Below are 15,839 nucleotides of genomic sequence, written 5' to 3' on the forward strand. Positions count from 1 at the left end.
TAGTGCAAAATATATTTATTTTTCGCCTGAAGCTTCAAATGAAATGCTCTTCCCTTTAAATTGTTAAAATAAAATATTTTTTCGATGTATATATTACGAATTTCAGAAATAAAAATATTTTACAAAAAATCTACTATGCGATAATTAAGCAAATGCTTAATAAGTGGAAAGGTCTTTATTCTAATGTAAACACATGGTTCCTTTATAGAAAGCACAATGCCTATAATTTACTAAAATATTTAAATGACAACAATGAATAGGACATCTTTTATTTAAACTTCGCTACTTGTAAAATCGCGGAAGCATTTAAGCGACAAAAGAAAAAATTAAAAATGTAAAAAGAGTACATGTGACAATATTTTCTTGTTGATTTGTTCACAGATTTTCACATCATGTTATCCATTATTCACACGTCGCTACAGTGCAATCATTGTGCATTTTGGCTCTAACATATTTTTATTTCACTTCTTCATACACCTATTACAAAAAAAAAAAGGAAAAAGAAAAGCAACAACATTCGTTCGAAAACTTCGTGCGTATATAAATATTCAACATACTCGGTAGTCACAGGACTGAGAACGAAAGAAAAATATATTTCGCGGCGATCCGTAAATAATGATCGTAGATACATATATTAATCGCGTGTGGATCGCATTAAATGAACGCGTGATTTTTAACGGCGTCTGTTAAACGGCACAGAGTAAGAAAAATATGCATAGAAAAATATGATCGGCTACGTAATAAATCGCACAATTAAAGGCGTGAGCACAACGTTACGTGTATCTTGTCGATATAGCTGTTTCTTTCTCATCGTGGAGAGTAATTGAGAGGGACGTCGGATATAATGGTTATTAGTAATTATTCGCTTACAAATGATATGCTTAGTGAATTGTGTTTCGTTTCCAGTACGTTTCACGATTACGCGTGTACAATCGGTAGAAGCGACATAGTGAACTTCTCGAGCATACTCGTGTGCAGAGATGAGCTAAATTCTAACCTTCATATACATATGTATATTTCGAATAACGAATAAAATGTAAATAGCCAATCCCTTACTTGCGAGATAAAAATGAAAATTACAATCGTATTTCGTACCACGAAGTATTTCACAATGATAAGATAAAAAGTTAATATTAACTGTTCGATCGAATAAAACATCACGAATAAATTTCTATGCGTTACTTGGTCTTATTCTATTACTCGAATAAAATTTTGCTCATCTCTGGTTACGTGTTATGATAATTTGTCAGCTTTCTTTTGGCTACTGAACACAATTGTCCATGCCGTTGTTTGCCTTTTACATTTTATATTTTACTTAATTTATGACCTCACAATATCTCGTTTACCGATTATATTTGTTTTGTGGTAGTAGTGTTCTACATGTGTATAGTTGGTGGAAGAGATATAATGTATTCGTAAATTAAGTAAACGAGAAGAGACATGATAAATGCAGGGAGACGAGGGCCCAGAGATGGGGATATAATCTTAAGCGACAAATTTCGTTAAATATCGGTGTTTTATATGTCTTCTACCGACTATACGGATTCCTATAGATGAGACACACATAATATAAATGTCTTTCGATATCTCTTTGTCGCTATCTCAGTTAGGGTCGGAGATATACAGTACATTTCGATTCGCAGGTGTAATTCTTTGAATGTGAATAAGATTGGAATTAATCCCCTAAATAATGTACCGTAATATTTTCAATAAAGAAACTTACGTTTATTTTTTAGAAAGGTTAGGAAGTGTCTTCGTTCACTTTTATTATCCTATTTCACAATTAATGGTACTACATGTTAAAAATATAATACTTAAGAAGAATTATTGTTACGTTTATAAAAACTCAAGTATATTGCAATAAGATAAATATTTAAGTAGAATTAATAATGAATGTTGCTTCACGTACTGCTTATTTAAGGGATGAATCCAAAGATGTATCATGAATAATAGTTCGAAATTAATAAATTAACTATCAAAATTCATAGTAAGAATTTATGTTCATGTAATGGAAATTATTAGAATTATTCGATCTCCTGGCGATAACATTTAAATCGCCGAGTAATTCTTATAATTTCCAATCGAAATGTGTAACGTAATAGATTTAATTAATCCGTTAATTGTTTCATAAGAAATACATCATATACAACATTCGCAGAGGATTTTCAAGCATAGTGTTACGAGAGTTATGCAATTTGTTGTTTGTGTGAAGCAGCAACATATACATATACAATCGATGGATTGCAAATAACCTAATTTTATACAAATATTTAAAAAACATGAATTTTAAAAATTCGTATTCTCTTGTTGCTGGAGAAACGAATGAATTTTTTAATTTTTAATATTGTGATAGAACAAAATTAATTTGAATATCGTTCATTCTTTAAAAATGAAAACATTCTATTGTTATCTCTTTCTTATTAAACAATGTTCAATTCCAGTAACGTTTTTAATAAATAGTTACTCGAAAAATAGGTACATTTGATGTGTGATTATTTAAACAATACCGATTAGCTGATTAAAAAAATCATTTTCCCGCCACTTATCATCCAATTCACATTTCCATTCTACGATCAACGAATTCTAAATTGAATATCAAAAATTATGTTCGTTTGATAAATCATTAATCATTTCAAAAATAGATCGATGTAGATTTCAAAAATTTCCGTTAGTTATAACCTTTCAAACGAATGATCATTTGTGGATTTTGTTATGCGTATAATTATTATACAGTAGAATGATAGCCTATCTATGCATCACATTCAGTATCGTTAATAAATTTTATTTCGGCGTGCAATTGTACGCTATTGTTCTTTTACGCGAATCTCTATCTTTTTACCCGATAAAACCACTTAATTACCGGTATCGTATGCTGCTGAACAAACAAACAAATTACATCATCGTTAAAAACAATCGAATTTAAATAGACATCGTTTCGAAACCGACTGTTACGTTCGAAACCCCCTTCTTGATTAATTTGTTCAGTTTACTGGTTCCCAAACAGTAATACCGTGCTTCGTGGATATGTCGCTTTTATTGTGATGATTTATTAACGCTCTGGTGGAAAAAGACTATCGTCTAGTACCGAACAGAGCATCGACAATCACCGCCAGTTTAGGTTATCCGTACTTTCTAATACTTACCACCATATCTATTTAATGTTAAGTTACACATATATTTTGTTTCGATAAGAGATCAGTAACACATTAATAGTAATTATTACTTGTTTGATGCTTATCGATATTCGCTAAGAATATTACTTATTGTTTCCTTGTTACAACGATGAATTCAGACCATCGTTAAGTTCAAGTTCGGCGAGAGTTATTTGACGTACAATTCTGCATAGATTTCAAACGCGCAATCGTCAATTTCTGTTTCGATTCGTGGCCACGCGACGAAACTGTTGCTTTTGATTTGAGCCTATTCGGTTTGGAACGTTTCTCTTTTCCTTCGAAAATATACAATAAGAGATCGATGAAATCGTTCGATCGCTAAATTCGTATATATATGCATGTATATATATATATATGTACATCGTATTGTTAAAAGTGCAAATACCCCTCGCCATGGAAGTACTGATATATGCGGTAATGAAATAGCGTCGTGACGTTTCGCGACATCAGAATCCTTGCGGTCGTAAGAGTAAGTTTAACAGCGATTGCTTTAGAGTCCATTTTCGTTTACAGACTGTTTCCTCGAAAAGCTATGTTTGTTAGTATCTACGTTCAGCAGACGATCGAAAAAACACAGTTTTACATTTGTGCCTATGCTAGGGTATGCTTGGCTAATCAGAGTTGAAAGGATGCAGTCGCGAAGATCAATCTATCAATTTAAAGTAAATTAGATAATTGATAATAAGATAAATTTGATAGTAAGATCAAGCTATTAATCGCAGGGAAATTAGATTCATTGCAGGTCACATTGAAAAAGTGAAATCTCGGTGAATTTTGTCATTTTGATATTATGCCTCGTAATTGTTGAAGACGTAGCTATTTTTAGCGCATTAACACTTTAACTGTCGCGTGTGTTTTATCAACACGCAGTGGGCGGGTCTTTTTACGTCGTCTGTTTCACGCAATCGCACGGTTAACATTTATGCATAAAAAAATATTTTTGTTTTTGTCGGTATATTAAGTCCAAAAAGTGGTCAGAAGAGGATATTTTAATATAAAACTATTCTTTTGCCTTAGGGGAGACATACACGATTTACACGCAACAGTTGAAGTGTTTGCATAAATTTTTGCAAAAATGCATGTTCGTTTCTTTCGAAAATATTACTGGGAATCTCGTATTACCTGTTGCCCAGACGATTACAAAATCTTAATTACTAATCCTAAATTTGATTTGCTCATTGCCTGCAGATTTGTAAAGCAATTTATAATTCTATCGCATATGAGTATGAAACTGATGTCTGTTTTGGTTAGAACGAAACGATAGATTTAACAAAAAAGGTTAAGTTTCAAAATACAAAAAGTAGAGGACATTTTGAATGCTTCTAATATAGCCACAACTAGGTACATAGAGAAATACCTCAAAAGTATCTTATTATCAATCTAATTATTAAAATCAATTCACTTTCTTCACAGTTTGTTCGCCTAGCGCGAAATAACTTAGCGTTTTTATCTAGTAGACTGACCGAGTCTAAGATTTTCGTTGCATATTCTCTGTTTTATCTCACTCATGTTTTGTTAGTGTTAGCGTAACCTTAAAACTGAATGCTTACACGTTTACTTGTAATATACACGAAAATGTTGTCAACAATATGTTGAGAAAGAATCGATAGAAAATAAATGCAACGTCGATCGATACAATTGCGTTACATTTAAATAGACTTTCAAGGGAACCGTGTTAAAAGGAACTATTAACAGAATTCTTTAAAAAACAGCAATACAATTAATGTACGAATACATTCGTGTCAGGAATCATGTAGGATGTTGATGGTGCGATACGAACGAAAAACTGCAATTGAACTCCAGAAAAAAAATGACAATGATTGTATTAAAGAAAAAGTACAGAAAAAATAAAATCGAACGTAATAAAGTTGCCGTGAAATTATGTGAGAAGTAAAAATATGCGAATACCTTGAAACGAAAGAAATCGAAAATACTTTTGTCACTTTGCAAATCTGAGTTTTTGCTTTTCAAGATACAAACAATTAATGGTTTGGTGATCAACTTCTACCGTATTAATATCAAGTGTTTATGCACGTTTATCTGCCATGTACCGTTAACAGTAAACATTCCAAGAAATCTCTGACCAATCGATGCATTTTTGCGTTCGAAGTTCAATTACCAAAAATGACCCACATCTTGAGAACAAAGCATCAGATGATAAAACGACAAACAGACTTTTCGATTTCCTTTGTTACGTTTTAGTTTATCCGTTTGTTGCATGATTTTTGGAGTCTCTGTACAACGGATTGTTGTCTATTATGCGAGAACGTAACATGGCATCACAATAATTTGAATAAACTTAAAGATGTATGAGCTTAACACGTCATGCGTAAAGTTAATACAGAGATAATACTGTATATATACAATTACGAATAATAGAAGACACTCGCGTACATACAAGAAATTATGAGTACAATCAAACTATTTACAACGTTAATAAAGTTCCTCTTAGCCTTAGATTAGACGAATCATTTATATGTATCAACTATTTGAACAGAAATGTGTTCGATCACGCACACCAGTACACGCTCGCACGCACGGATTCACGTCGAAATAAATCCAAAGTGTATTCGTCGCATTTATACCCTTTCGTGTGTCATCGGCGCAGCAATATGCTTTGTTAAAAAATTTGTAGCTAAGATTGATTCTTTTTTTCCTTTGTATTTTTTTTCTTCCACTGTTTACGGTTTGAGATTAACGGGAGTGCATCTATCCACAGAACAGTTTCAACGTCTGGTTGGCTCCTGTGATTTCGTCATCGAAAGCTACGTTTACGTATGTATATTTGGTGCATGTCACGAAATTGACGACTGTTTATCAGATTTATATATAATAGCAAACTTCTAACTACATTTCAAGACTAATAACGGCTTTTGTTTGCCTTTGTTCACGGTGTCTAAGTATTTGTAAGATTTAATTAACTGTGTATGCTTATAGACCGACACCAACTATTAACTGCTTAGGCCTTTTCAACGTGAATAATAAATGCGCACGACTGTTACAATCGCACGTAGAACGCGTTAACATGCAGATGACAGATTTTAAAATCTCTTAAGCATATATCATAGCTTTGCCGCCGAGTATTGTATACAAGACATTTAGTACTAAAACGAGAGACCGGAGAAACGTTAATAAGCAAATATTCATTCAGATTAAATTTTTGTTTGTAAGGGGGAAAAATCAACTTAACATTCCTATATTCGTTTCAAGCAATCTTTTCATTTACTTAACTTTTTTTATGCATCAAAATGTTTTCGACCAATTATTCCGGTCCTCTTCATTGATACAATAACCTACAATTATTAGGAACGAGATCGAATCAAAAGAAAGTTAATTTGTCTGCTTTTTAATTGGTCCACTTATGTTGATTAATAATAGCACGTGTTTTATCCGTTTGGGGGAAAAAGGAATTAAATATCTTAGGAATAACCTACAAAATTTTACGTTACGTATTATAATCAAACAACTGAATGTATTTAAATTTTGCATAATTGGTCAGTTTGTGATATATTATTACATCACTGACGAGGACTAGATAATATTTTGACGAATAACGAAGTGAAATAAGTAAATTGCTTGAAACGACTAGAGAAATGTTAAGTATAGATATTCATTCATCCTATAATACGAGTCACACGGACAGCCATATTCTTACAGGCGGTCTCAATTCTCTTAAAACTTGATGCACTCTATTATGTTTCGGTATATTTAACGAAGAGTAACGAATGGGGCAAGTGTGTTTTCCGTTTCTTAAAAAAATTAATCTGATCGGATTCTTTCACTCTATCGGAATGTGTCGTGAAAGAAAGCATAATTCTCGCTTTCATCGTTGAAAATTATAAACGTACGTTAAACTCCGGTTGCAAAAGACATCGAAGGTATTTAAAATCACGATAAAATACAAGGTGATGTTATGGGTTATCAATTCAATTCTTCCGTTACGATCGTGGTTTCACACTTAATTTACCTATACCTCTAGGTAACCATTCGACTTAAAGCTGAAAGCTTGGATACCTATTAACAAGATCCCAACAAAAAGTGTTCTCTATAATCATATACAATAGTATATGTAACAGTTACGCTCAGTCGTGCCATGCGTTCAGAAAAGCGCATCGCCGAGGCGCTGATCTGAAACTACAATGGCTCTACATTAATTAACGTAATTGGTGTTTCTTCCTTGCGCAGTCAACAGTACACTGTTGACGTTTGAAAAGTTTTTCTATCTACGATAAAGCTATATAATGGACGTTTATATATATATATATAATATATATCTAAATAAGTTAAAAAAAAGAAGAACCCCTACTACTTTTTACATTTCGCTGATTAAAGGCAAATAAATAAATAGTTTTCATATAGACATACATATAGAATAGTTAAAATGAGGGAACTTTTCCCTTCATGCTACGTTAAGCATCATTACAGCTGCATCCTTTAAGTATATGTTGCATAGGTCCATAGCAAATACGATTTCTGCATACTGTCTTATGGCAAAAAGGATAAAACACTACAAAAATGCATTGAGACATCATTGAGCTAGCTAATTCATTTAAAGTCTCCCTAACGTGTTTCAACTTTCGACGTTTCGATTCAATCGATACCCGTTCATACACTTACAATTAAATAAAACGAATACATCGAATTCCAATTTAATCTAAACGCGTGATCTCTGTTTTTCGTATCCTTCTTTCAATATGGATTTGTATATTAAAATTTCCATAAAGTAAAACACAACCTCACAGAGGCTGTTGAACCGGGATAGATCTCGCCTAACCCTCTCACCGCCCTCGTAGTGTTGTATGAGGTTTCGTTTGATTTGCAATGAAGCATTTATCTAAATATCATAAATATAAACATTCTAATTCACTGACTCAGCCTTTCGATTTCGAGACACAGGCAGTGAAAGGGTTAGATATATTCTAGTTCTGCGACTGTACTTTTTTACCACCGCGCGGTTTGATGCTCTCTGAAATTTGCCACATTGCCTCCTCACAGAGGAAATCACTGAAATTGTTGAAGAACGTTATTATACGTTCGTGTTTTTTGAACGAGTACGTCCTGCAACAAAGAACGCACACATGATAAAAACAGCCTCGAGATATATCTCGAATAGTTAGGTTAGGTGCACATAGAAGCCTAGGTATGAGATATGAGAGCACGTAATTTTTTCTCTACCAAAATGAAAATAATATTTAAAAAAAATACGATGAGGCAACTAGTTGATATCGAACATACAGATATTTTTATTAGTGCATAAAATATTCAAATAGTTTTAAATTCTAATTGTAAGACTATTGAAATTTGGTGTGACGTATTATAACATTAAATAAATATTGAAAATAGCCTTACCCTTTCTTGAACCGCTTCATATTTTCAACGATATTAAACTGTTGCCATCTCTTCGAAAAGTTTATAGTGCCATCCGGTAATAGATCACTGTTTCCAATATGCACGAACGTAAGATCTTGTAATACAAGTCCGCTGCACATAGAGAAACAAAATGGTTGGAACAAAAATCTTCGTAGAGCTTCGTTTTTAATTTATAATAATAAAATAACAATGATTCTCACATATATGGAATACACGGCGGTTGCGTTTCGGCCAGAGCTTGCCTGTAAGCTCTAAAACTGCTAGAACTATCGATAAGAGCACAATATTCCTTCAAGCCTTCTGTAATATGTTTTTGCCACTCGAGCCTCCTAATAGGCGCGCTATCCAACGCGGAAAGCAAGGCTAAATAGCTATTAAAATTATTTATTTTTCTAAGGTGCTTCATTATTTTAATAAATTTCACCACGTATTTCTCTCTGTCTTTCGCTTCGTTTTCTAATCTATGCTCCAATATCCTCGATCTGGCCCAGTACGACATCTTGTTGAAGTGTTCCGTGAACCTGGTCAGATTCGGGCTTCGTTCCTCGTTCTGTTCCTGGGCCCAAATTAACACTTCCGGTATCTCGATTTTCATGAACAGATCCGCGTCCAACAAAGTCATTTGCTCTGCTATTTGTTCGCTCTTAAAATCGAGAAGGGAAGCTTGTTTCGTTGTTACACTTAAGGAGGAAAGAATTGGTTGCGTAGACTGTAACTGTTTCGCTTGGTGTTTCTCCAAAATTTTAACGCGCAATGCCTTTGCCATAGTAAGATCGCCGCTACATACCAACTGTTGCACGAATTCCATCAACGTTTGTAGGAGGGTATCATCGAGATCGGACATACTAAAAGAAGTCAATATATTCTACTCGTTAAGGATAATTTCGAGCGTAAAACAATTTCGATAAGCGATTGTTCGTCGAAAAAAATGTAGAAATATTGTTAGTTCATACAAGCGTCTGTCTTTATTACATCCATGCTTGAATAGACTAACGATAAGTCTTATTTTTTTTTCAATCAATATAAATGTCTCTTGTGGACTCACGTTAAATCGCTAACAACTCTAACTAATAAGGAAAACGCTTCGCGGGCTGCCCTTTGTTTAACGACGTCAGCGGAACAAGAGAATCGTTGATGACGTCTGTGTAACTTTTGAATTAATTCAAGTGGTTGCATGAAAGTCCTATACGTTGTCAAGAACGCTTCCTGATACAGAAAGTCTGCAAAGAGATCGAACATGTAAAAATATTAATTAATTAAACATCGACCGTAAGTTGAGATTTTCTATAGAAATTATAACGGTAAATACGATGAAATTATTTGCCCGAGCACTTCACGAAGATGAACTTAATTACTCGTAATTGATAACAGTGTACAGTAGAAAATTATTGCAGTGATAGAAATGAAATTTTTAAACATACACTGGATAAACGAAAATTCGATAAATTATTACACTGACCTGACTCTTTTTCATCTATGACGCATGAAAAAAAAATGTAATCAATTATATTCTTTAACAAAAATTCGCAATTAAAATGATAGGATCGATCATTACCGTGTTTGTTAGCTTTGGTTGCATGGACCAATAACGCATCCGGATGCCCTCCCCGTATATCCGGCCCTTCTTCGTCAGGCTTTTTAAAGACTAAATGTTTGCTAATGTCCAGTTCGTCCAAAATGCTATCATCTTGATCAACGTCTCTCAATTCGAGAGTATTTTCGTCGACTGATATCGACGACAGAGCGTTGCTCGCTGGTCTCGAAGACGGTAATATCGTATCTAAGGTAACGTTGTTCTGAAAACAAAATATATTTGATTAATTTATAAAATTATTAAACAGATTTATAAAATTATGATATTTACCAATTTCACTGGAGTCGAAGGTGTGAGATCCTTCTTGTCGTGAATACAGACAGATTCTTCTGTTTTCACCGGAGTTGATGTCACAATTGGATCTATCGTATGTATACTTTGCATGCTGATGGTTGGTTTTGGTGAAATTGGCGGCGGTGTTGCGTTCGATTTGATGGAACGAGATCTCTTTGGTGGCAATACTGGAGGGAGACTAGAATTATTTATTACTTCAGCTGTTGGTGGTGTCATAGTTATGGAGGTACTAGAAGAAAAATAAAGAGATATTTTTTAATGACACGCAAGACGGGTGCCGCGGCACGCGTGTGCGTTCATGTTAAAATCACATACTTTGAGCTATCGTGCAACGTAGTCATAGCATGTGCCATGAATGAACATGACTGTGTTGTGGTAAGGGCCATCTCGTGTTGTTGCCATTCTGCTTGCATTGAATTATAAGCTGCCACTGAATGGCGCGTCCCAAGACCAGAGATGAAGTCATTGTTACTATGGGAACAGTTCCCAAACATCTCCATGTATGCCATGACTGAAATAGATAGAATCAGGTTCACATAACTTTAATAACATATCAGAGACTTACAGCGAGATAACGTAAAAACTAAATAAAAACATGTGACTTTATGATGTATAATACGTATTATAGATACAAGCATGATTCATGTTACGATAAAGTATTTTAAAGCATAGGTGAATAAAATACATAAAAACACTGATGCACAAGCATATACCTTGATATATTATTAGATAGATTCGCGCGTAGAAAATTCATGTAAACTTACTGGAATAAGAATGAAACCGTTTGAACAACATCTTTGCAATGATCGTGAAATTGTGATTTCCGGAACAGGCTGTTATGGTGTTAGAACAAATGTCACAGTAATACAAGCACGAAACGATATCAGATAATTTTTAGAGAATTTTACATAGCAGAAGAGTTCTCTTCCGTCGATTCCTCACGCATAATCGTGAAAACGAAAACTAAACGCTCTGGCGCTGTTCCAGAGTTAAAGAAGCGTAAGTGTTAACTGACTATTAGCAAGGAAAGGTCAATTTAATTAGTGAAACAATGTCGACGCCCACATAAGTAGTTGAGGATTAGTTTCTACTGTTAATGAACATTAGAACCAGCTGACGAAAATAATACGAAGTATCAATAAACGTGTGTTAAATACGATTAAATGTATTTGAATATTAAGTAATAGGAAAGAATTTTGACAATTTTATTAAAACTGAATATTCCTGTTTCGAACGTTACCGTTGAGTAACATCAAACTGTAAGCCATCGAAAAGCTGACGATATGAATAAATTATCCAAGCTTTAGTGTCAAACGAAATATTACGTTTAAAATCATTTCGACAAAATGAGACCAAAAGGAAGATAAACATGCCGCAAAAAGCTAGGAGCTGAAAAATCGTGTATTAATGCGTGAAACGAAGGATTTCAACTTAGCGTGAAAGTGTTTGCTGTGGGATAGCTGATTTGTGTGGGCAGGATCCCACTTACCAGAATATGCCACTGATTGGAACACTGGGGGATACAAAATATTTCATCAGTTTTAACCTACTGCCAGGAACAAACTTCGGAACGTCTACTCTAATTATAATCTAGGCAATCTCTAGAACAATTGTATCCACTAAACTCTCTCTTCGTCTCGACTCCGATTTTATTTTATTTTTAAAAATATTCCATCGTTACTTTTAAGAACGAATACAACGAACGATGATGCGACAGTAATAAAGCAGCTACGGTGCGATATATTTAAAATTGGTTACTTGCTTTATTACTGTCTTCGTCGGGAATTAACGCTTCAACTTACTGTGTCTTTTTTTAGGAGGAAGTGGAGGAGGTTTACTGGCGTCCGGGCTATCGCCATTGCTGGTGTGTAAACTACAGGTTGATAAATGCTCGTTCTCAGGTACATTGTCGTACTGCGATGGCTGACGTTCTTTTCTTCGCTTCGAACGTTTTTCGGGCAACGCTGGTGGCATGCCGTTTGCGTCAGATGCAGAAATTGAGTCAATTTCCTACGCAGAGTAGAGACTGATGTGTGACAAATGTATAGACGTAGAATAAATTATTTACAACTTCTACAAATAACTATAGAACACAACGATACAAAGCAAAGGAAATACATTGGCATTCCGATCATTCGCAAAATAACGTGTGCAAATGATACGAGCTGTTGCAATATTTACTACATCTCAGAGCTAAGAAAACTGTTGACAACTTAAAAAGCATCTGTTTACATAAAAAGTACGCGTGTTTATCAACAACTCTTTCTTAGATCCGAGTTACACTTTTTGAAGAACTGAACTTAAGAGAAAGCAAAAACACGGACACGTAACACCCACGTTTACCAGTTTTTCTAACAGCGCGGGATCTCCACTTCCAGACATATTTGTTGTGCTAATAGTACTCTTGGAACTAGTCATTGTCTTCTGGGTGAATATAGACCCGTTGCTATCCGAGGACAACTTGGCCTGAGAGAACGATTGTTGCTGCGAATTGAACGTCTGGGAATTGTAACTAACGCTGCTCTGCTGAGACGATCTTTTTGATGTCACACTGGAGGCGGTGTAACTTTGGGATGAACTTCGTTGTGAATGCATGGATACAAAACCGGACTCCTGCGTCTGGGTCGACAACCGTTCCATTTTTCCCTCTATACCTAAAACACAATCACCGTACAACGTTAGAGCGCTCTGCTAACAACGTTGCATTGGAAACTGGTACATTTTCAAGCCAGAAACGCAAACGAAAGATGGTTTCTCCTTACGAAAAAGACTTTTCACGTTTGTCCAATTCCAATTGGCGGACATGATGAATTTTCTATCCTTACGAGACTGTAATTTCGAAGACGTCTTTAGAAAAAGTGCTCTAGCTTATTACACCGTCCTGAGTGAACATCTATACTGTTTATTCACGCAGTCGGAAGGTCTGACGCCTACGCTACTTGCTCCACTAGCTATTTGAGGAATTCTTGCGTAATTTTAGCTCTTACATTTTTTCTTTACATTTATAAATGTGAATACGCGTCACGCTCGCCCGTTACCTTGCTTTGGTATTTAATGACGATTAATGTGAAATCTTATATTACCCACCGGTAAATGGACTAAGCATTTCTTGGGGAGTTTGTTGACCCAACAACATAGTGCTCGGTATACTTGTTTCAGAACCGTCCCAGCAACTACAGTTTGAAGCACCATTAACTTGCATGCCTGTAAAAATTAAACGCAGATTTGTCTGATGGTCTATCGACTATGTTCAACGTAAAAATATAAAATAACAAAAAATTTCAATTATATTACACCACATTATTTTCGATTCCTCGCGCACAATTATTTTACCAAACGTTAACTCCGAGTCTTTGTAACTGATACAGTGTCTGTGCCCCCGAGACTTTTCCAGCAAGACTGGATTGATGATTAAGGCGAGCACGGTTCAGAATTATTTTGCTGACTAAGCAATCTCTGCACAGTGTTCCTCTGGACACACATGGAAATGTACTTGCACAATTCTTCGATGGCCTTCTTAGGAAGGTTTCGTTCTCGATATTATACATTGCTCTATGATATTTTTAAAACAATATTTTAAGGCAATATTTTCAATCCTTTGGGTGTTAGTAAATTATGTTTATGAAGGAGAAAGCAGATTCTGAGAATGAAATTTTATGCAATGAATTTCAAGGTATAAACTTACGTGTTAATGTATGTTTATTAACAAGTGCATGTTATTTATGAGGGTCAAATTTACTTCATCGTGTTACTTAATAAATACTTTATCTTACCAGCTGCAGCTTACCCTTAATTTATAACGTTGCTGTTGAGTGTACAATCAATATATAATTTAATATAAATGTTAGTGTTAAGAAAAGCAATCTGTGTTTTAAATATTTGAGGTATAAGAGGTTCAAATCATTTTTGAATTATTTAATGGAGGTTTCTATAAAGAGATAGTCATTTAGATATGAAAGGAGAGAATCTTCAGCCACCACTGTCTTAGAACAGTCTATTAACACTTTAAACGTTCGCAATTCTGAAGCTACTAATGTTTTATTAATAATTGAGCCACTGTTAGAAGCATTGAAGCTTCCCCTTTAAAATGGCTTTTGGTTTTTGTCGATCGGACTTTTCGTTTTCGAGATATCGTAATTTATGTGAAGGGGTAATTTTTTTAATTCGACTATCTCTGTCTCAGTCTTACGGGTCGGATCTCTCTTTCTCGCACGCGAGGTGAATGACCCCGCGACGTAAACAATGGAAAGTAAATAAATGCTTCGAACTTCTGTATCTCCGGAACTAATTACACTATCAACTTGAATGAACACTCATTTTAAAGGGCTTTTCATCCTCTATCTAATGACTATAACAACTACTATAATTTATGCTACCTTCTTTGTTTATTTTGATATTTACTTTGACGTTATATGTATACCTAATGAAGTTTCAGCAATTCCTATCGATTATACGGACGGCGTGCAACGAAGCTGGATTAATATTAAAACATTTTGATCCGCGAGCGCAAGTTTTCCCGTGGAACTGATGGACGGAATCACTCACCCTGAATGGTAGCCATCAGGCTGAGATCCATACTGTCGTTCAGAGACTCGTCGTTTGGTCCCATGATCGCTCGTATTTCATCCTCGTCGCGAGAATGATTCAGAGCCGAATCCAAACTGCCAGCCGACGCGCTTAAAAGAGACGACGAATCCTCTGGAGATCGACTTCGAAGGGAGACCCTATCAAGACTAGATGCTAAGAGACCCTCGGACTCGTCTAGCAGCTGCTGAGCCCGCGTTCTCCGTTTTGGGGGCAAAGGTGGCGGTGTCCCGGACGAACTATTCTCCTCCGACAGACACACGTTGGTTCTGAAATATCGTTGGCAACGGTTTTTATCTGCTTCCCCGACAAACTACGGAGCCTAACGATACATGCTCGTCGCTACAAGAAGCTTAGGGAACTACCTCTCGGGGAGTGGTGGTTTTGGGGGTGGACTAGAATCCCTTAAAATCGACTCTGAACTATGCGAACTACGGACCAGACTAGTAGTCGCAGCGGTTTGCTCTAAAATCTGCCTTTCCCTCGGGGTTAGCGGAATATCGGGCAAGGAATTTCTTTGTGGCGTCAATTCCGACCCATAACCCGACGTTCTGAAACGATTTCACTGATTTATTGTCATGTTCTATTGGTACGACGACACAGAACAAAAATGGCGGTCGTTCCTTTAACCCAATAAGTACCAACGGACGCACGGTTCAACTCGATTAATCAGAATCGATCGAGGGACTCGATGGTTGAAATTTTATTAATTAATTATATTTCTAGCCTGGAATATTCAAAACTAACGATAAAATGTTTCCTATCGAAGGAATTGCAGTTGCTTAAATTTTAAAACAGATTGATTTTCGATAAAAAATTAATTA

General features: G+C 35.3%; 1 protein-coding gene across 11 annotated transcripts in view; it reads right to left on the minus strand.

The window, feature by feature from the left end:
- Window positions 1–367: 367 nt before the first annotated feature.
- LOC122398484 (guanine nucleotide-releasing factor 2) overlaps window positions 368–15,839 on the minus strand; it is a 93,090-nt gene continuing 77,618 nt past the window's right edge. For 7 of the 11 annotated variants that reach the window (XM_043398382.1, XM_043398376.1, XM_043398378.1 and 4 more), the window contains 14 exons: window positions 15,381–15,566; window positions 14,977–15,284; window positions 13,519–13,635; window positions 12,769–13,085; window positions 12,234–12,441; window positions 11,921–11,944; window positions 10,747–10,942; window positions 10,408–10,660; window positions 10,099–10,339; window positions 10,003–10,017; window positions 9,589–9,763; window positions 8,744–9,388; window positions 8,523–8,654; window positions 368–8,231 (listed from right to left, as the gene is read on the minus strand). In XM_043398382.1, the coding sequence (XP_043254317.1) occupies window positions 8,093–8,231; window positions 8,523–8,654; window positions 8,744–9,388; window positions 9,589–9,763; window positions 10,003–10,017; window positions 10,099–10,339; window positions 10,408–10,660; window positions 10,747–10,942; window positions 11,921–11,944; window positions 12,234–12,441; window positions 12,769–13,085; window positions 13,519–13,635; window positions 14,977–15,284; window positions 15,381–15,566 (2,956 nt within the window). In that variant the 3' untranslated portion in view covers window positions 368–8,092. The remainder of the gene's footprint in view (window positions 8,232–8,522; window positions 8,655–8,743; window positions 9,389–9,588; window positions 9,764–10,002; window positions 10,018–10,098; window positions 10,340–10,407; window positions 10,661–10,746; window positions 10,943–11,920; window positions 11,945–12,233; window positions 12,442–12,768; window positions 13,086–13,518; window positions 13,636–14,976; window positions 15,285–15,380; window positions 15,567–15,839) is intronic. The other 4 variants (XM_043398379.1, XM_043398385.1, XM_043398381.1 and 1 more) reach the window with 4 other exon arrangements.

This window comes from Colletes gigas, unplaced genomic scaffold, assembly GCF_013123115.1.
Source record: "Colletes gigas isolate AHSC1104 unplaced genomic scaffold, ASM1312311v1 Colletes_gigas_Sc00011, whole genome shotgun sequence".
In the NCBI taxonomy this organism is placed as follows: Eukaryota; Metazoa; Arthropoda; class Insecta; order Hymenoptera; family Colletidae; genus Colletes; species Colletes gigas.